This window comes from Corythoichthys intestinalis, chromosome 17 (genome assembly GCF_030265065.1).
Source record: "Corythoichthys intestinalis isolate RoL2023-P3 chromosome 17, ASM3026506v1, whole genome shotgun sequence".
Classification (NCBI taxonomy): Eukaryota; Metazoa; Chordata; class Actinopteri; order Syngnathiformes; family Syngnathidae; genus Corythoichthys; species Corythoichthys intestinalis.
The window spans coordinates 17,852,677-17,874,504 of NC_080411.1; the positions used below are offsets into that span (position 1 = coordinate 17,852,677).

At 38.7% G+C, this 21,828-nt stretch overlaps 1 protein-coding gene across 2 annotated transcripts in view; it reads left to right on the forward strand.

The window, feature by feature from the left end:
• The window catches only part of LOC130905559 (collagen alpha-1(XXVII) chain B-like), a 136,675-nt gene that overhangs the window by 77,274 nt on the left and 37,573 nt on the right, over positions 1-21,828 (forward strand). For both annotated transcript variants that reach the window (XM_057819087.1, XM_057819088.1), the window contains exons 13-27: positions 3,393-3,446; positions 4,738-4,782; positions 7,744-7,797; positions 7,874-7,918; positions 11,977-12,030; positions 12,112-12,165; positions 16,523-16,576; positions 16,641-16,694; positions 16,763-16,816; positions 16,881-16,925; positions 17,105-17,158; positions 17,229-17,273; positions 19,472-19,525; positions 19,601-19,654; positions 21,470-21,523. In XM_057819087.1, coding sequence (XP_057675070.1) covers positions 3,393-3,446; positions 4,738-4,782; positions 7,744-7,797; positions 7,874-7,918; positions 11,977-12,030; positions 12,112-12,165; positions 16,523-16,576; positions 16,641-16,694; positions 16,763-16,816; positions 16,881-16,925; positions 17,105-17,158; positions 17,229-17,273; positions 19,472-19,525; positions 19,601-19,654; positions 21,470-21,523 — 774 coding nt within the window. The remainder of the gene's footprint in view (positions 1-3,392; positions 3,447-4,737; positions 4,783-7,743; positions 7,798-7,873; positions 7,919-11,976; positions 12,031-12,111; positions 12,166-16,522; positions 16,577-16,640; positions 16,695-16,762; positions 16,817-16,880; positions 16,926-17,104; positions 17,159-17,228; positions 17,274-19,471; positions 19,526-19,600; positions 19,655-21,469; positions 21,524-21,828) is intronic.

Sequence of the window (21,828 nt, forward strand, 5' to 3'; positions counted from 1 at the left end):
GAAAAACAAAGTAAAGCTAGCCGTCCCTCATTTGGATTATTGTGTGCATTATGTTTATTACAGTAATGCACTTTAAAATGTTCATAGTTTTTGAAAACAAACCTTTGAATCGAACGTTGTATCACCTTAATCAATGCACATGAAAGTTAGTGTAAGTCAATACAGATTTATTTTGCATTGATCATTTAGCATATTAATTAATTAGGTTAATATTCGTGAGAAATGTAGCCCTGAAACCCGTTCAATAGTCTGTTTGGTCTTACTAATGTCTCGTCCCCAGCAAGTGTACAATTAGGTTAGGCTGTTACAGTATATCGTTCCTACCAATGTCGAGACCAAACCTACGCCCTTGCGTGTATACTAAACCTAATGACCCTTTCTTTCCTATAAGGTAGCACTTCAGATCAAACACACTGCAATGAGTTTGGATGTTAAACTGTACACTTCTGAACACCATCATCTGAGGTTTTTATATAGAAAGATGATAGATGATTTGAAGTTGAAAACCTCTATTGTTACAATAAGCTGCCACTTTTCGCGACTATTGACGGTAATTAGCATTTTTTTGTAACAATATGCGAGGCTCCAAATAGCCCAGCTCGGCCATAATGAGCCTCTTTGGACTTTCTGCTGTGAGAAGGCATTGTTTCTTTTTGTATGAAGCATGGTGGAGATTAGCCTGCATTTAGTGCTAAATGGACGCAGTCATGCTGGAAAAGTATAATAAACCTCAATGGGGTTGTGCATGCTTGAGTGGCGCTTGCTTACTTTGTCCCGTGACCAGAAGGCCAACTCTCCTTCAGTGACAAACCAGTATTTGTCGTTTTTTTCCCTTCAACTTACTGCGCTGTCAGGTCTGAAGTCAAAATAGATTAGACAGCAGTCACTGTCAATGGCAGTCAATGACTTCATGCCTGTTTTACTAACTACTACAGCACAGCAGTGAATGAGTTAACCCTTTCATGGACGAATTATGTTTTTTTTTTTCTTCAGTGATTTTTTTGACATTCTTATATGACAAGGGACTCAATTTTAGGGCCCAATGGTGGCCCACAGGACAATATTTTGCGGCCCATGTTTAACATCCAATTCCAGTTAAATTAATTTAAAATATGTATCTATACACGGTGATCATTGGCGCTTCAAACATTGCGACCTCAGTCCATCGTGGATTTTTTAATTCAAGTTAAAAAGAAAAATACAATATTTTTTAGAGATGTCCTGATCCAATCATGTACAGCCGCTAACTCTCCCTCCTGCTGCTTTTTCTTTCTCAGCAGGCAGCTGCAGCTTGTTAAAGTTAACGATGAGTGTCAAGGGTGCTGCTTTGATCTTATCAGAGAAGCTCAGGAGCGCTGCCTTTCAAAGGCGCCGAGTTGTATAGCTTGTTAAACACTAGCGATAGTGTGTTGTGTGCTGTTCTGAGCAGTGTGAGTTGATTTGAAAGGACTCACTCAATTAAGCATTTAATAAAGAATTATACTTTGGGGAGAAAAGGGAAAAACATGTCTTATATGTCTCTATTTCCAATGCTAAATCTGAATAAATACATTGAACAAAACAAAAATTCTCTCTTTAATGTAAATTGGCTCCGGCTGTACTTCACGAATGTTTAATTATTTATTACAAAACATGACATTTTTTTATTTCTTTTGACAATATTGTCCATCTTGAATACTTTGTTGCTTTGTAGCCATGAAAAAAAATCCTTTTTCCACTCGATAATGATCTTCTAAAAATGTTGCATGGTACAAAACACTTTTTTTTTTTTTTGGTTTCTTTCTTTTGACAAATTCTTTGTACATCTTATTTTGTTGTTTTTTAGTCCTTAAATTTCAAAAATATGAAAACCCAATCTTTTTCCACCCCAAATTACGTGCACAAGCCCGATTTCCGATCACATGATTGGATCGGGTATATCCCTAATCGTTATTCCTCTAGATTACTTTTGTTGCTTGTAGCCCTCAACTGATTCACTGCCATTGACAGCGATAGACGTTAAATTTATTTGAACTGGGAGGGCTGAAATTGAAGGCTAAAGTGTTCATGTTTAACTCCCACTGATGGCGATAGATGCCAACCCTCCCTGTCAAAACGGGTTGGACGCCTTTCGCTGTCAATGGCAGCCAATGAGTTAATACTTCAAAATAAAAATTAAAAATACATTTTAAAACCCATCTTTTTTGCCCATTTCCAATCTTTTCAAAAAATGACGTGACCAGGCCCGATTTCCGATCACGTGATCGGAAAGGGGACATCCCTGATATTATGTAATTATAAATACACTATATAATATTAATAAAATTGTAAATGAAATAAACTTTAAAAAAGCAGAAAAAATTGTAATAAATTGAAAAAAGAAGAAGAAATACATAAATTCAAATCAGCATGACCTAGCCCGTGTGTATTTTGGCTTTTTTTTTGTATGATTGTTTTTTGTTTTATAAAGCTCTTGTGTCCTCACACAGCTTAACTTTTTGGGTGCCGTTGACTGGAATAGATGTCCAATCCATTTAAACATGGAGGGGCTCAAAGCGATCGTTCGATCCCAGTCAAAATAGATCTGACGTGTATTGCCGTCGGTAGTTGTTTTCCATGTCAATTTCCCTCTATTGCTAACTACCACAACACCTACTCTAATGCTATTTACAGTAAGGTTTATGTTTCTGTTCCTTTGAAAAATGGATTTGCTCCAGCAGAACATGGAGACAAATGAGCAGAGGTGGGTAGGGTAGCCAAAAATTGGACTCAAGTAGTGTTACTTCAAAATTAATTTTAAAAGTAGTCATCAAAAATGCGCTTGATTACAAGTAAAAAAGTATTTGTTGAAAATAGTACTCAAGTAATGAGTAACATTGCGAGTAACTGCTTACAATGTCTGATTTTTACAATAACAGTATATTTTTTTTTGTCAGCACAACTTCATCTATATGAACTATTATCACACTGTACTATAACCTATGACATGACCATATTAAGCCAAAAAGATGACATAAAAAAATCATTGAATTCAGACCATAATGACACTATAAATAAAACGTCACCCGTCCAAAGAGCATTAGTGGCCTCTAGTGGAGAAAAAAATGTTACCTCTAATTGGTATCATGGAGTCATGTGGTTATTGTTGCGACATCTCATTTGTGAAACTGAGACAGCCCCTGTCGGCATATTTCCCAAAAATAAAGTATGTATTTAAGAATAAAGAGGAAAAATGTAACGACTGTAGCCCAAAGTAGAGGAGTAAGAGTACTGTTTCTTCTTCACAAATCTACTCAAGTAAAAGATAAAAGTATTGTTTGGTTAAACTACTCTAATAAGTACTACCCACCTCTGCAAATGAGTTGGAGTCCTGCTGTTTGTGTGCATCCATCATCTGTGTGTGTGCGCTTTAGGGCTTTCCGGGGGATTTTGGAGAACGGGGACCACCTGGAGCAGACGGAGAACCGGTAGGTCACCCGCACAAAGACAACGACGCTGCTGTTTTGCTTGGAACACACTATTTTCATATTTGTTTGAGTCAAACAGCGGTGTCAAATGTACGGCCTGCAGGTCAGAAGCTGCCCGCTAGGGAGTCCAGTCCGGCCTCCTGGCGGGGTTGTTTGTTGTTGCTTTACAGGCACCTTGTATCTCATTCATGCAGTAAATGCACCAAAATTAACAGGAAGTGACAACTGAGCCGTAAATGTCCCTCGAATCAACATTATTTAACCCAAAATAAACAGCAATGGACCCAGAAATGCCCCAAAATCAACAGTAAGCGACAAGTGACCTGTAAATGCCCCAAATCAACAGTAAGTGACCCAAAACCAACAGAAAGTATCTGAAAACAGTAACTGACCCGGAAATGTCCCCAAATCAAAAGTAAGTGACCCTTAAATGCACCAAAATAAACAGAAAGTAACCAGGAAATAGCCGCAAAATCAACAGGAAATGTTTCAGAATTTACTGGAAGTGACCTGTAAGTACCCTTTGATTAAAAGGAATTGACCCAAAATTAAAATTTGGCTTCCACTGACAACGATAGATGTCCAATTCCCTTAACCTAGAAGGACTGGCTCTGAAGGCTCCTGCTATTGACAGCGTTCGACGGATTGGACGTGAAGCGTCGTCAATGGCAGCGAGCGACTTCACTTATTTAGCCAAAAATAAACTAGTCTGGCCCAAATTTCCAATTATAGTTTTTCCGCAGCCTCCCCAAATATATATGCTAACTTTGCTAACGTGCTAATCTACCGTCAGACCTTTGTCACAAAGCAATTTTATTTTCAATAAGAGTTTTAATTATCACTTCTTTGGAATAGTGTCACCATGGTACCACGTATTTCTTTAAAAAAAAAAAAAAAAAAAAAAAAAAGTTTTAATCCAAGTAGATTTGAGGACTGGCACTGAATGGTCATATTTTAGTGCCACTGACAGTCATACACGTCCAATCTATTTGTTCTAGGCGGCTTCCCCAAATTCAAATGGATTAGAAGGTGACATCCAACACTTCATTTGGAGTCACTTTTTAATCATTGTGCACTTATTAAAGACTTAACAAAAAAGTGACAATAGTGCCAAAATCCAATCAATCGACTTCACGAACGTTGAAATGAGTTTTTGGAACTCGCCTCACCAACACACAGCCACAAGTGTCCCTCAACACTGAGCCACTATTCTGGGCATGTTTGTGTTGAAAAAAAAAATAGAAAAAGGCTCCTTCACGTTTCAACTCACTTGCTCTTTCTGTGTTTTTAGGGCCAGATGGGCGCCCCCGGTCCAAATGGAGTTCTCGGACTAATTGTGAGTCGTTTTTGTAAATGCCGGATTGAAATGAAACGGGAAATGCGTAAATAGAATATAACTTCCAGAGGTTTACATGCGTTCAACCCACCCACCCACCGACCAATAGCCACATAATACAAGAGCGTGATCATCTCTTGTCGCGAGCGGTCGCTCCTCCCGGTTTATTCTGGGCAGGCCTGTAATTGGAGGCGCGTGATTATAGCTCTCTTTCCAGGACTTTTTGTCCACGGCGACATTGGTGTGACCAGATCGAGTCTGCGCATTTAAATATATGCAAAACAAAATTTGGATTAACTCATTGCAGGGTGTCTACAGGTATCAGCAAATCACATTTATTGTTTTTTAATGCCACTAATTTAATGCCCATGTCCAATTACAGATAGTTTCACACACACAAATTGTAAGTACAGTTGTTCGATAATGACTTTTTAACCGATATCCCAATATAATCCAACTCTGATACTTATATGTCGTTGACTTAACATATTATGGCTAATTGTATTGTGATGCCCCACTGGATTCTTTAATAATGATAAATATAACAACTTCAAGGTCTTCCAATTAGCATTCTGTGAAAACGGAACGACTCTGGAACGACTTCAACTGAAATTATGGAAAAAGTACCTATATCGCACCACTGTATTTATTGTTGAAATCAAAATAGTGCAAACATCAGTTTTTTGGATCCAGTGCAAAGGGCCAGTAAGGCACTGCCATATCACATATGGCTCACTTAGTGCTTCTGGCTCAAAATAACAACAAAGGCACACAGCTTCAGTACATTGAATGAGGTGCAGTATGTAATGAGTTAATAATTCATTATTTTTCAATCATTTATTGTTCATTTAATTTAGCTCCATGAGTGCAAATGGTATGCTCAAATAACAAATCCCATGCATCTTAGTTTGGAAACATATAATAGTCAATAAGCATAACTACTGTGCTAAGCTATGACCAGTCCTTGTACAAAGGCAGAAGGCCTCTACATTCACTTTGAAGGCAACATGCATATCGGCCCAAAACCAATGTCGAAATAATTTTAAAATGTGTTTATCGGGTAGCCATTTAAGACAATGTAAACATTGGCCTTTATTCTTAATCATTATTGTATTTTTAAAAACAATAATTATAAATACACACTATAAGGCAGTGGTCCCCAACCACGTGGCGCATTTGCTACCAGACTGCAGAGAAATAAATTAAATTATTAAAGACTACAATCTGGCCTCTTGACACATCAATATCCGTCTACTCTATAGACTAATCTGAGTAAAGATTTGTATAGGTCGCCATCTAGTGGTTGGAAGCAATTACTATGATGTTTGCACATCTATGGTAGCCCAGCGCCAGTCAATGTAAACAGTAACTTAAGCTGCTGTTGGCTGTGTGACGACGTCTTTGGACAGCTTTTTTACAGGGAAAAGGCCACCTGCTGAGCCAAGTCCATTCTGCATAATATGTGGCTAAAAGCTAGCAAACGAATCAACAAAAGCGAATGCACTGAGAGCATCATACCTCATGGCAAACCGTGTTGCTAAAGCTAAGAAACCTTTCACGAATAGAGAAAAACTCATTATGCTTCCTAGCGCAGATATTTGCCAACAAGTTTTAGGAGAGGCCTTTTTAAAAAAAAAAGGTTGATTCAGTGTATGGCGAGTGACATTTTCCCTGCACTTAATATTCGTTTTTAGCCTCGACGTGTTATTTCAAATTTACGGTGCCACACATTGCCGGTCCGTGAAAAAAAGGCCAACATTACACCGGTCCGTGGTGCAAAAAAGGTTGGGGACCACAGCTATAAGGCACATCGGAGTATAAGACGCACCTTGAGTTCAATGGCTTATTTTAACACAGTTTTTACATACAGTGATCCCTTGCTATATCGTGCATCAAACTTCACGCACTCAGTCCATCGCGAAATTTTTTTCAATTTAAAAGAAAAAAAAAGACTATTTTATTTCTGATTTATTTATTTACATGAATACATATACAAATCATTGTTTTCTTTTATATATATATGTCTCCTTTATATCATATCATATATATATTTCGTTTGCAGTGCTTAAAAAAACATTTATTAAAATACACATATAGAGATAAGATATAAAGATATATATCTCTTTACAATGCTGTTAAAGCTGAATAAATACTACACTGAGCACACCCCCATTTTTTTATTTTTTATTTAAATAGGCTACGCCTATACTTCGCAGATTTTCACAGTTCCCCATTAACCGCGAAAAACGAGGGATCACTGTATAAGGCACAATAATAGTAGTAGTAGTAGTAGTGATTGATGTTGCGTTATGCGTCCACTAGACGGAGATGCACTAAAGAGAATGTCATACCGCGATTAACCAACATTGATCCATATATGTATATGTATATATATATATATATATATATATATATATACTGTATATAAGGCGCACTAATGACTCAATTAATAGAATAAAAATGGGGGGGGGGGGGACACATGGCAAGTAATGCTCTAAAGTTGACCCCCACACACAGTATTTAACTCATTGCATGCCATTGATGACGAAGAACGTCCAATTCATTTGAAGAGGGACTACTGGCTGTGAATGCTCATGTTGCAGTGCCATTGACGGTGTTTGACGTCCAACCCGTTTTGACTGGAAGGAGCGAATGAAGGAACATTCATTCGTTCCTCCCAGTTGCAATGAACGGATGTCTCACGCTGTCAGTGGCAGCCAGTGAGTTAAATGAGTGCCCTGTAAGGGTTATATATATATATATATTTTTTAAATTATAATTAGTCGAAAAGTTAACGACAACAGTTTTCTGTTTCATTACAGTACTTCACTTACATTGGCAAAAATAGACTTGGCCCACTATTGTTCTCAGTGGCTCAATTCAAAACTATTACGCAATTGATCTTTGCTAGCTAGCGATTTGCGGATATTCTGACTATTATGTTGTGTCTGTTTGCGAAAGGGTGACATGGGACCTGTTGGCGAGATGGGCCTTCCTGGACCCAACGGACTGAAGGTAATCTTCATGCTATTGACAAAAAAAGAGCAACAAAAACAGAGCCTCTCAATCCTTGGCTTTGTGTTTCTCTCAGGGGGTGCCTGGAAATCCCGGCGAACCAGGACTGAAAGGTGATAAGGTGATCTGAATATTCCTGTTATTGCATGTCTTCCGAGCATGCTTTCTCTCAATGTTTCGTCACGCGAATAAAAATACACAAGGACATCACCGTTAAATGCGGTTGTGTAATAACACTGTGAGCTAGGGTTTTCATTCATTAGTAAAACCGTAAATACCACGTGGCTCATCACCAAATTGAGTTTGACAGACACCCTTGCCAAAACAAACAGAAATTTGACATAAGCCGTTAAATCCCTGTTTTGATGCAAAAAATAATAATTATCGTCATCGGAGCACTTAACTTCACTGACGTCAATTCCATTTGAACTGGTTTTTCAGTGCTGCTGACGGCGATAAACAGTCAATCAATCTATCTGGATTGGATGTTTCTCACTGTCAATGGCAGCCGTTGAGTTGGAGTTGGAAAGAAATGCTGCAACAAGTGACTTTACAATGGTAGCAGAGCATGGTTTAGACAAAAAAATTGACAGAAAGAAGGAGTAGTGAAAGTACATCCTAATAAGTCTGCTTTTCTCAGCTAACCCACTCAAAAAAATTTCCAAAAAGAGGACGATGTCACGCCGAAAATGAGCGGCAGATTTTCTGCTAGCTTGCTATGGGGGGCCAGCCCCACCCCCACCCCCGGTGGCCGAAAAGTGTCATTGCATGTAATTGATTTTTCTATATACCGTATTGGCCCGAATGTAAGACGGTGTTTTTTGCATTGAAATAAGACTGAAAAAGAGGAGGTCGTCTTATATTCGCGGTCTCGACATTATACCCATTCACGATGCTAGATGGCGCCAGATATCATTGAAGCGATGTTCTGTCATGACAGATCTCAGCTACTCTCAAGTTTAACCAGTTTGCATTATTGTATTGCAATGTTTTTTCTTATTCAGATTTGTTTGAAGACTACAGTTACAGTTAGACTCCACTTTGCTGGTTAATGGAGTTATTGCAATTTTGTTGTTTTATCACAATAGATTGGTTTATTTACATTTCAAAAACCAGAAGCCATTCATTTACGAATGTGATTGCACTTTTGTTCACATATCTATATGTTCAGATATTAAGATTTGAATGAGGCAAAATAACATGCTTTTTCTCTCAAATAATTTGCAAAAATCATTTGTTTTGGATTTGTTTTATGAATGAAGCAACTCTTTAAGGGAATTGAATGATTTAGGCACAAATGCCCTACCCATGATATGGCCCAAACACAAAGAGGATTGATAAAATCAAAAAAACATTTTTTTAAATGAAAAATTAAGTGTTCAAATGCAAATTTTTGAGTCTCAAATATTTTTCTTTTTCTTTTTTGATTGAAATTATTGTTGTTTTGAAAAAATATATATTTTTTGTATGAAGCAACTTATTTTTTGATTGATTAATAATGACACAAATGTCCTAGACAAAATGTGGCCTAAACGCAAAACAACATTACTTCAATCAAAAAAGTTGCTTCAATCAAAAAAAAAAAAAAAAAAAATCAAACTCAAATTAAAAAAAAAGCTTTCAAATGCATTTTTTTGAATTTCAAATTTATTTTTGCATTTAAACACATTTTTTTGATTGAAGTGACTTTTTTTTATTTTTATTGAAAATATATATTTTGATTGGAGCAACTTTTTTGGGGGGATCGAATCATAAAGACATAAATCTACTTCCATATGGCTCCGCCCAAGGGATACAATTTTTGACTGAGGTAACTACATTGGCACGACACCGGCGGGCATACCATATTCAATGGAGGATGATCTTGGTGAAAAGTATAGCTGTCTTGCCAGCAGCCTGAGTTGGAATTCCCCTCAAGAATAATGGGAAACAAAAAAACGCTAATTTTCAACCTATTATTATAAATATTCTTGTAAGTTAATTTTATAGCTGACACTGCGTTTCGGGGTCATCAACATGTTGTGCTACCCCTGCCCCAAAAGTCAAACTCCGTCTATGATCCATAGTCGCGCTATTCTCTTGTTGCTGTATGGCCGTTTTGTCAACATGTAGAATTGGAAAATGACTTTAATGAAATCTTTTTTGACACGTTCGCTATTTTGTCGGGCCTTTAATGGTGGAAAAACTTTTCCGTCGTTTGTTAATACAACAAAATTCAAGAGAGACCATGACTGCCCTCATCAGACCATAGGACATGGTTCCGGTAATCCATGTGCTTTGTTGAGATGTCTTCAGCAAACTGTTTGCGGGCTTTCTTGTGTACCGTCTTCAGAAGAGGCTTCCTCCTGGGGTGACAGCCATGCACACCAATTTGATGTAGAGTGCAGCGTATGGTCTGAGTGATAACAGGCTGACCCCCCCACTTCTTCAATCTCTGCAGCAATGCTGACAGCACTCCTGTAACGAGTCACATGACCTTTTGGAGGGAAAATGACAAGCAGAACTCAATTTGGACATTTAGGGATTTACGTAGTTTCTAAGGGGTGTACTCTCTTTTGTTGCCAGGGGTTTAGATATTAATGGCTATATTTTTAGTTATTTTGAGGCGAAAATAAATTAACTGTATTATATAAGCTGCACACAGACTATTTTTCATTGTGTCAAAGTGTAATTTTGTCAGTGTTGTCCCATGAAAAGATATACTTAAATATCTGCAAAAATGTGATACACTGTACATAGATGTTACACAGAAATATTTGATTGATCAAATATACATTTATTAACTAGATAAACACGCATCAACGTCACCAACTCGTGTTGTCTGAATGCTAAAAAATAAACTAACTTTAAAAAACAGGTCACTACATTTGCAAAGATATATAACCCACTTTACCTTGCCTCATAAACTTGAGGTGGATGAAATCCTCTTAAAAACGTTTAACTGCTAGCCTTAGCCTTTATATAGCAGCTCTGTTGTAGCACACTGTGGCAATAAAGTTCTCCAAGTGCTATTTGAAAATGGTTAATCAACGCTAGCATCACATTCTTTTGTCGTAGCCAATAGTGGATGCCCATACAATTAAATTTGTTCTTTGGTAGCAGCCTATATTGCAGATGGAGCCATATTCATCTATAAAATCCTGAGTTTCTGAGTATGCCTGACGAGTTTCTGGCAAGCTTTATCGGTGCTTGTGTAGAGACTGAGAGTTATGTCATGGTAAAATTTGGAAAGCCATTCTTTAAACTATGTCTAATTACCCATTTTTTTAAAAAAAATTAGCAGGAAAATATAAATCTCGTTTGTAAAAAAAATAAAATAAAATAATAATAATAATAATAATAATAATAAAAATCCATAAATAGCCGCTTCCATATACCGTATTGGCCCGAATATAAGACGGTCCTGATTATAAGACGAACCCCTCTTTTTCAAGACTTTTTGAACACCAAATTAATTTTTATACAGAAAATAATTACAGTACATCCGAAACAAATGATTATAACAATATATTTGAGAGAAAAAGCATGTTATTTTGCCTCATTCAAATCTTAATATCTGAACATTTAAATATGTAAACTAAAGTGCAATCACATTCTTAAACGAATGGCTTCTGGTTTTTAAAATGTGAATAAACCAATCTATTGTGATAAAACAACAAAATTACAATAACTGCATTAACCATCAAAGTGAATAACTAACTGTAGTCTATAAACAAATCTGAATAAGGAAAAACATTGCAATAAAATAATACAAACTAGTTAAACTTGACAGTAGCTAAAATCTGTCATGACAGAACATCGCTTCAATGATATCTGGCGCCATCTAGTGTTGTGAATTGGTATACCATCTAGACCGTGAATATAAGACGACCCCCTCTTTTTCAGTATAATTTCTATGCAAAAAACACAGTCTTATATTCGGGCCAATACGGTAATAGCCGCAGGGTAGAAACGGTGAGAAAAAGCTACTCATAGTCCGGAAAATACGGTAGTAATATGCTACTTACTTAGTTACACAGTAACTTAATAGTTACTGTGTGCTCAGCGTAAAAACGTTCCGTTTTAGAACAGAGCTGGATTGTCTATTGGCAGCCAATGAAATTGCGTTTCTGATGACGCGCCGAATGTTCATTGTGTCACTTTGGTCATATTTCCTGCTGTTTCTCTCCATTTAATCAGGGTGATATCGGGCTTCCTGGTGAGCAAGGCGAGATCGGGTTCAAAGGAGATAAGGCGAGTGCTTACTATCATTCACTCACAAACAAAACAAAAAACACACAAGGTTGTTTTGACATGCTTCTGTTTGTTTTTCAGGGCATCCAAGGTGCTTCAGGACCACCTGGCCTCCAAGGGAAACCAGGTCCACAGGTTAGTTTAGAATTATGATCACTATTTTGTATTTTATTATCAGAAACTTTTACAAGTTAACCTTCCATTAGTCTCTTATTTTCTGAACTATAATTTATTTTGCATGCATTATTTTGCATGCATTTCGTTAGCCTAATTACGGAGCACTAAGGGGACACGAGATAAGAAAAAAAAGAAACGGGGGGGAAGTTGAAGTTGGGGAAAAAAAAAAAAGTGCCCCAATAGGGACACGGGGAAAAAAAAGTGCTCCTCAAAAAAAAAAAAAAGTCAAAAAATAAATAAATAAATAAATCTTGGAAGCAAAAGTATTTAAAATTTAAAAGGTAAATAAAATAAATTTAAACCATCTGTTGCGCACCAGATAGTATGTGATGCGCACTAGAAACTATCTGATAAACATCAGCATTATATAGCATTTAAGCTAGGAGACTTTTGCTATGCAAGTTAGCCAATTGTTCTTTTGTAAGATCCTCTTTTTTTTTTTTATATATATATATCGTTTGAGGCTAAGCTCAGGCGTGCATGGGACACCAGCAATTACGGCGGGCTAAAAATGATAATACAGGATTTAATTGAGCTTTATTTCAATCTTGAACTCAACTAGCGCCTGAGCTTAGCCTCAAACGATATAAGATAAATAAATAAATAATAAAATAAAGGATCTGAGTTAGGTGAACATATTTTACTTTCCAAAAAAGAGGACACTTGTCCCGACCTCATGGTACTTGCATTTTTCAACTTTTTCTTTGCTTCTGTAGACTTTTCTTTTACTTCAATGTAAAAAAAACAGGTTTTTTGTAAACTTTTTTAAATTATGTTTTTTGCGCTTCCGAATCATTTTTTTTTTCCCTGAGGCATTTTTTTTTTTTTCTTCGACAGAAAAAAAAAAAGTTCCTTGAAAGGGACACGGACCATTTTTTTCCCAACGTCAACTTTTTTTGTCCTGTCTTTTTTTTTCCTCTATGTTTTTTTTCTTTCAACTATGTCACCTTAGGGGCTCCGTAGCCTAACAGCATCATTGCCTAACTCGTATTTGAACATTTTTGGATGAATGGTAAAAACATTTTATTTTTATTTTTATTTTTTGCAATTCACATTGATATTTTGATGACAAAGGCAGAAAGTAATTTTGAACAGTTCTGATTAGGGGTGGAGCTAGAAAAATATTTTCACGGTGCCAAGAAGGAGGCAGGAGCTTTTTGAGGATGGCAAATATTCTTTGGGCAATGATAAGACGATTCCATTCAAAGGCCTTCGATTTATTTAATACAAAATGATGACGATATCTAACATAATCAGTTCCAATTTAGCAAAAGCAATAAAAAATACAAATTAGTTTTATGTTAAGCTAATGCTATGCTAAGGCTATGAATTACATTTAGTGTGTAATGATCATTCAGCACAGACCTTTAAAGGATAAAGCAACATTCCATATTCTCTCTTGCCAAAATAAGAGAACAAATCTTACCATTTGTTTCAAAACGAGCTTGAAAGAAGCCATACTAGTCACCGGGGGGGGGATGAGGCGCAGGACAATGAGAATTTTTTTTTACATTTTATTGTAAAATGCATTAATTTCGTGCACTTTGAGAGAAAAATGAAGCGGCTATGAAGAACTACACATAGCATTATTATACATTTTAACTTGAATACTCACTGAGAAATCAACTCAACACTCTCAGGATCTCTATGTAGAACCAGAAAAAGGCAGGAGAAAATATTTCTTCTGAATTAATATTGCTACTGCGTGTGTATACATTGTTTTACAGCTAAAATATTTTTTCTTAGGAGAGGGATAGTAGGACTAGCATACTGTAACTTGACACAATAGCAAACGTAGACATGGACTAGCTGGCACTAACCCTTTAATTGCCATTTATTTCAATTAAAATGTACAGTAGCTACCTGGTGCATAACAATTGCCAATATACCTAGCAAGTAACCCTCTTCATCCCTACTTACTTGCCCTGCGCTTGTCTGTGGAACCAGCTCATTACCCTCTCCCTCGTCTGTTGTTTCTCCCTGCACCGGCTGCACGTGAGAGTGGCTGCCGCTCCCACTCTCACCATCGCCGGGGGCTGGGCTGTTGCTAGCCGGCATGGGCATTGCAGCCAGACTGCTGCTTGCGAACATGTGTGTCAGCTAGGGATGGGAATCGAAATCCGATTCCAATTCCGAGTGTTTCGAGGCCTCGACATCACAATGAAAAAGCCTTAACGATCCCTTTAATGATCCCTAAAGACGCATATTGCGTCGTGACGTGTCTTGTTGTCCAGACGCATCAAACTAGCATGGCGCCAAGAACCACTCGCTCCAAAGTTTGGCTACACTTCACCAGGAAAAAGGGTGAAAATGAAAGGTTACGATAGTTTAGCACGAGCGTTGACGCCGTAAACATAACAATGACGTAGGGTCGATCGCTCGAAAGTGTGTCTTCACTTCACGAGGAAAATTTACAACAAAGCTACTTGCAGTCATTGCGAGATAGAAATAACTGCATCGGGAGGGAATAGACTGCACTGTCCTCACCGAGACGCAAAGGCTCAGTCCTAGCTATACAGCTAGCTAAACTCCCAAATGACGATGCAGAAGACGTTGGTATAATTTGCTGACTTTATTCAACCATCACTTGAAGAGTGAAACTAAAAATAGAAATGAAACAAATCAATTTCGTCCCCAATAACAAACAGGTTTGCATCAACGTAAATCAGCAATGATTAGCTGCTAACACAGTCATAACAAACAGTTAGCATGCGTTCGCTAGCATTAGCACATCGTTTAAACCACTACACAACTGGATTTAAGTGTCCGATCGCGAGTGGAAACACACAACAACAACACAGAAGATGATGCATACAGGCGTTGGCTCTGTGGATATTTTACAAACATTAACAAAGAACGTAGGCTCGTGGCAGTGTTTCCCTTTCTCACTAACTCGCTCACTGGCTTGGATGCGGCATTTCTTCTTCTTCGCGCTCTTCTTCGCGTGAGGGAGCGCAAGGGCGCCACCACTTGAGCGTGAAAGCGCCATAAAAACTAAAAGGCATGCATTTCAATATACTGGTAAATAAAAACAGGGGTCCCCAAACTACGGCCCGCGGCTCCATATTTGGTCCGGCCCCCTGAACAATTCCAGAGAGCATTTTGAATTTTTTTTGTTTTTTTTCTCCCTCAATAGTGTTATTTATTTCCTGGCCTTTTTCAGTGAATAACTCAGAGAGGGTTATTTGGTTATTATCTATTTAATTAATAGTGCTATTATTATTTATTATTATTATATTATATTATTATTTTTATTTTATTTACTTTTGTTCCGTGAAGAATCCACAGAGGGTTATTTGATTGTGGCTTTCTGAAAAACAATTTTTTTTTTTTACATTTCGCACTCCTGCAATCGTCACACTTTTTCTGTTACAAACTGACCCCGGCCTCTCATCAGAGAAGGGAAAAGTTATTTGGCCCTCACAGGAAAAAGTTTGGGGACATTGCCAAAGGCAGAACAACGACCTATATGCCAAAATATACCAATATTTTTTTATTTCTATTAGAAAAATGTTTCAGTAAAATGTTACACATTCTTGTGCATTTGCCACTTATTGCCACAGTTAACATTGAGGCTTTGGGCCTCTTTTGACCTCGTTGTGAGTTTGTAAGGTTGTGACTTCTGATTAAACAAACTTGATGCCAATCAAAATGTTTGTTATTCTTTTTCCCGAAATTAGAATCGATAAGAGAATCGATAAAGAATCGAATCGTTAAGCAATATCGATAATGGAATCGGAATCGTAAAAATCCTATCAATTCCCATCCCTAGTGTCAGCATGTGACATTTCGATGCTTCGCTCTCGAGTTTCTTGAGTTTTTTCTCTCTAACCTTCTCCGCGCCACCCTTTTCTTTTTTTGCCACCATCATCCATATTATCTATCCACGCTCGTCGCTATTTTGCTTCCACAAGGAGTAAGGCTTTACCAAAATAGGCTACTCTGTGGTTTCCTCGTTCTTCTCCTATCAGATTGGCGGTTAACAGCCAGGCGCATTGCTGCCACCTGTCGGATTGGATGCAAACTGTAGATAATTATAGAGGATAGGGGGGATACAAACAGTGATCTAAGTATGGCGGCCGCCGGCCGTCCAGAGCACCAGCCGTTATGTGATCCTCCAGAAGCTACAGATTACCAGTCCGCCCCTGCACCAGACCAATACTGGGATTCATCTCGTTATGTTTTAGTCCCCCAAGGCCCATTTTTAGCTCGTTATCGTCATGAAAAAAATGTTCGTCGACAAGATATTTTCATTATCATCATGGTTTGGAAGGAATCCGTCATTGATGCATGGATTGTTGTCCCCCTTTGCCAGGGCAGTCCGGGGGACAAAGGCCCCGATGGTGCACAAGGACCGTTAGGCCCCGAGGTTTGTGTTTACCGATGGCGCCTGACAGAATTGCAGAAATTTATCTAATCATGGACCGTCGTAGGGGTTCCCCGGCGACATGGGACCACCTGGAGAGAATGGCCTTGAAGGACCAAAGGTATGAGCGGTCATTTTGTGAAGATGGTGAATAGAGAAAGCTTATCAGCTATGTTTTTTCTCGCAAAGGGAAAACTGGGCGCCAGAGGTTTACCGGGACCGCAGGGCTTGCCTGGCTTGGAGGTGGGTGAGACGATCGTTTTTCAAAAAGGACTGAAAGCAGAAGAGCAAAATTGTCTTCTTTCAGGGAGACGAGGGCCCGATCGGACCTCCGGGACCGACGGGATTTGAGGTGAGTTGTGATCACCGTGTCGCTTTTTTGCTATTTCCCTTATGGAGCGTTCTCAACGGACTGGAACAATGCATTTGTAACAGCATGACAACAAACATAGGTGGTCCTGTCTGGCTCATGGGGTTGTCCTGACTGACCTTGTAGCTCATTCATGTATGGATAACGTGTATCCCGTCTAGGGTCAAATGGGCAGGAAAGGATTCCCTGGGAAGGTCGGGCCTGAAGGAGTGAAGGTGTGTTTTTTTGTCTTTTTGAAGCCATGAGCTTTACTCATGTTAACGGAGAGTTTTTCGCTCTGCGCAGGGAGAAACGGGAATCACGGGAAAGGTCGGCGCCATGGGAGAAAGGGTAAGTAACTTTGGCCCTTTTTTGCTTTGACTTGAAAGTGAACTCATTGCGAAAAACATTGCGAAACAGCAAGCATTAATTATTGCTGTAACGTTTTATGCAAAGGTTATTTCAGATAGGCCTGCGACAAACCTTTATTTCGATAGGCAACGCGTTATCTTTGTGACGAGCAGTGTTGTCAATCTTACTTTAAAAAAGTAATTAATTACAGTTACAAACTACTTCTCCCAAAAAGTAATTGCGTTAGTAACTCAGTTACCTGAATATAAGAGTAATTAGTTACTTGGCAAAGTGACAATTTTCATGTTTTTTTCTCAAAAAATACAAAAAAAAACATAAAACAGGCTACACAATGTGAAGTTTAAAGGGTTTTTATGACAATTGGCCCTAGCCCAATTCTTTACAGTAAACTTAGACACAGGGGTATTGTGGATATTGCGATAACTAGATAGTAACCTTTGCTATATGTGGAAGTCATTTAATGTTGTGAATCAACCGTTAAAGTTGTTAAAATTGCTCCCGTTATTGCATTAGTTCCCTTCTGTCTATTTTCGACATGTGTAAGTTTTAAAACTGTTTCATCATTTAAAAATAGATTTAAGTTAAGTTTTGCAAATTTAGGAGCATTTGAGATAAAAAGTTACTTAGATTCGCTAGGAAGGTTCTCTACAACAGAGCCTTCCAGAGAAGTCTACTGCTTTAAGATGGCGGCTGTTTACTACCGCATTGAATTCTTTATTATACATGTTGATAATGCAGCTGTGTCTGTCATTTGCATCTAGTTCTGTATATATGTGATATCTACTGTTGAAATTGATTCCCCCCCCCCCCCCCCCCCCCCCGGCCAAGACGCACGGAAACAGTGACAGCCAAAACAAGAGCCGCTCGGCCGATGCTGCCTCGCGTGCGCCAACCGGGAAGGCGGAACTTCGCGCGTTCACCTCTGATATTAACCCTTTGTACTGACTCCATGTTCCAAAAGTTTGAAAAAGACTCGCCAAAAGCAGGTTGACAATTTATTCGTCGACAATGGTCAAAAACAAGGCAAAAACAGACGACGGAGGGACAATTCTGGATCCAAAACAAGGCTACATGTTTCTGAGCAGCAAAAATCTGTGTTATCTCAGTGTCCAGTCTTTTTAAAGTCCGTGGTGAAGCGGGCCGTGCCGAAGGTGTGTCCGAAGGTGTGTCTGGGCGTTGCTTTTGGGTCTTGCCCTCTGTGGCCGGTTTTGGGCGGTTTAGGTTCGTGCGCGGATGGGACGCCAGCTATCAACTTTGTTGTCCGGGCTGTCTCTACTTGTTTTAGGACAAAGCGCTTTGTCGTTGGAGTTTGCTGGGAGAGCTGATTGCAAGAGTTGGTGCGTCAATCTTGTTCCTGACGCACGCGTTGGGCTTCTGTGATAAGACGGCATTGTGTATCTCTTCTATTTCTTCTCATTAAACTATGGTGTGCTATTTATTTTATATTAGTAGTGCAGTCATACCGTAAATATGAAAATGATACTATTTCCTGATTAATTATATTACGTGTGTTAGAGTAATGCAAACAGTTAAACGGTGCCTATGAGAAACTGTACCATTTTTCTCATCTCTATGAGAAACTGTTCCATTTTTCTCATCTCCCCCTCATTAGCCCGGATAAGGTGATTCACTTTACTGTGTCAAAGGGCATGTAGTGGAGTCTGCTTAAACAAAAGTTAGATGAATGTGTTAGACTAATGCAAACAATTATATGGTGTGTGCGATGACGGTACCGTTTCCCTTCAATACCGAAGCATCATGTGGGCGTAGTTTGTAGGCTATCGGCTACAGTCAGGTATTATTGGAGCCACCTAGCATAGTAGCATCGCGTTTACAACGGCGTCACACTCCCTTGCCTCCTCCCCACTCCTCCTCTTCTCTCTCGTCTTCGTGAGTCTCTTTTTTTCAGATTTTTCTCGTGTCAGTCAACCAACATCGTAACGCATAGTAACGCACGCCTTTCCCGGCTCAGTAACGGCGTTGCCAAGATGAGAAAAGTACTTAATTAGTTTCTCACTACTGAAGAAAATAACGCCGTTAGTAACGCCGTTATATTCTAACGCCGTTATTAACAACACTGGTGACGAGTCAACTCATCGGCTCCTGTGTACAGTCGGGAACTTATGGAACTTCGTAACTGTGGTATTGTTTTCTAAAGCAAAATGTGTTTATTTCAGGGCTTAGTCGGTTTCATTGGACCAGTTGGCGAGGTGGGAATGGCAGGAGAGAAGGTGATTTCCCTCTCGGACAAAAAAAAAATTCTCTCATCACAAAGGTAGCTTATCTAAACTCTGTGCTTTTTTTAGGGGGACCGAGGGACGATGGGTCTTCCCGGACCACCTGGGGAAAAAGGCTCAGACGTGAGTTACAAGGATGGGGAAGAGTCATTTTGTATGCATAGGGCTCAAAGGCAAGCCTCACTTGTAGTATAAGGAGGGTATTCCCATGGGAATACTGTACCTTGACATTTGTTGATGAGTGTCCACTCAAGATCTACTTGCTGGAAAACTCTCAAATATCCGTGACTGATCACTTCCAATGAGTTTTCCTCATGGATGCTACTTATAGGAGCATTAAGCAGTCATTGGAAAGAGAATTCCGCACCTGACTAAAAGTCACACTGACCAAATTTAGAACAAAAACATAGCCACAAGTTAAAAGTCAATAAACATCAAAAACACGACGAGTGGCATCTTCCTCATTCGTATGTCGTGTCCCAAACATGTTTACGTGGACTTATTTATTCGGATTCAAATCCTGATTGGAATAAATAGAATATCATTTGTTCTGACTGCAAGTGTGACGCCTGAACAATCGGATCCATATTTTTAGTGTCTCCGAAAACCAGTCAGCATTTTGTAACTTTGATCCGGATTAAAGAAATTTTGTCCACGTCAACGTAGCCAGTGTCAGAAGTCCACGGGTGTATTCACAGCCCGAAGCAATTCACTTTAAAAAACAGGTCGCAACAAATACCAGCAAGTAAGAATTTAGAGGTCAAACGATATGTTGGATTTTCTATGGCCGATACCGAGTTTTAAAAAATAATTTCAGCCGATTCCCAATGTCTAAATTCGATATGGCAAGCTGAAATTTGAGGCCCATATGCTTTCTTGTTTAAAAAGTTGATTATGAATGATAATTGAAACACTTATATCAGGTTAAATTTGTCTTCTGCTACTTTCCTAACTTTGACCACTAGGTGGTGCAAAATCACAATTAACAAAGATCATCGCCCAAACAGATAACATATTACTTATTCTATTCTATTGGCTACATATCAGTTTATATAAGCCGATCTTCAAAAAAGTGTCTATCAGCCGGCCAATATATCGGTCAGTGGACATAACAGTTATTCTATTATATCAGCTGATATCTGGCAATCTTGAAAAAAGTCCATATATCGGCCCGATGTATTAGCCGGCCAACATATCTGTCAACTTTTATAAGACAGAACGGCACCCAAACATTTAACATACTGTATGTTCTTCTATTATATCGGCTGTATATTGGCCGATGACCAATCTTGAAAAAAACGCCCGATATATTGGTTTACCCATGTATCGGGCCGATATATCAGCTTGCCTGTATATCGGCTTACCGATATGTCAGCTCAATATATCGGCTTGCCCATATATCGGCCCAATATGTTGGTTTACCAAGATGTCGGTTTACCAATAGGTCAGCTTACCCATATGTCGGCGTACCAATATGTCAGCTTACCCATATATCGGCTCACCAATATGTCGTCTTACCCATATGTCGGCTCACCGATATGTCATTTTACCCATTTATCGGCTTACCGATATGTCGTCTTACCCATATATCGGCTTACCGATTTGTCGTTTTACTGATATGTCGTCTTACCGATATGTCGGGTCACCCGTATATAGGCATACCGATATGTCGGCTCGCCCGTATATCGACTTACCGATATGTCGGCTTGCCCGTATATCGGCTTACTTATATATCAACCTTTAAATCAAATCCATTCGACATGAATCAACCCTGATGCAAAAGGTTTTTTTTTAAATCTCAAAAAATAGGGGAATAGATCTTTTTTTTTTTTTTTTTTTTTCCCCAAGTGTACATACTCCCCAAAAACAACATCATCACCACCTCATTTGTTGTTCATCAGTAAAGGTGATTAGAATACTCTGAACTCTGTTGCACAGGGTCACCCAGGCACACCAGGGGAGACCGGGCCTCCAGGACCAATAGGAAGACCAGTAAGTCGCCAACTGTTCAAGTACTCGCGTCAACTCATTGAATTTTATTGTGTAAAAAAAACTGTTTATTTTATTATTTTTCATTTTCTTTTTTAAATGACCCAAAATAGTCACTTGCTTTATAAATGGTTAAGTATCTTGAATAGCTGTTCACTGTACCTGAAAGGGTTATAAAGGCAGTGTTAAAAAATGAGTTACTAATTTAGTTACTAAGTTGTTACAGCCCCAAATAACACTCTAAAGTTGAGGTCATTGCATTCCGTTGACGGCAGAGGTTGCGCTAGACTTTTTCGTTGTCTGTCATT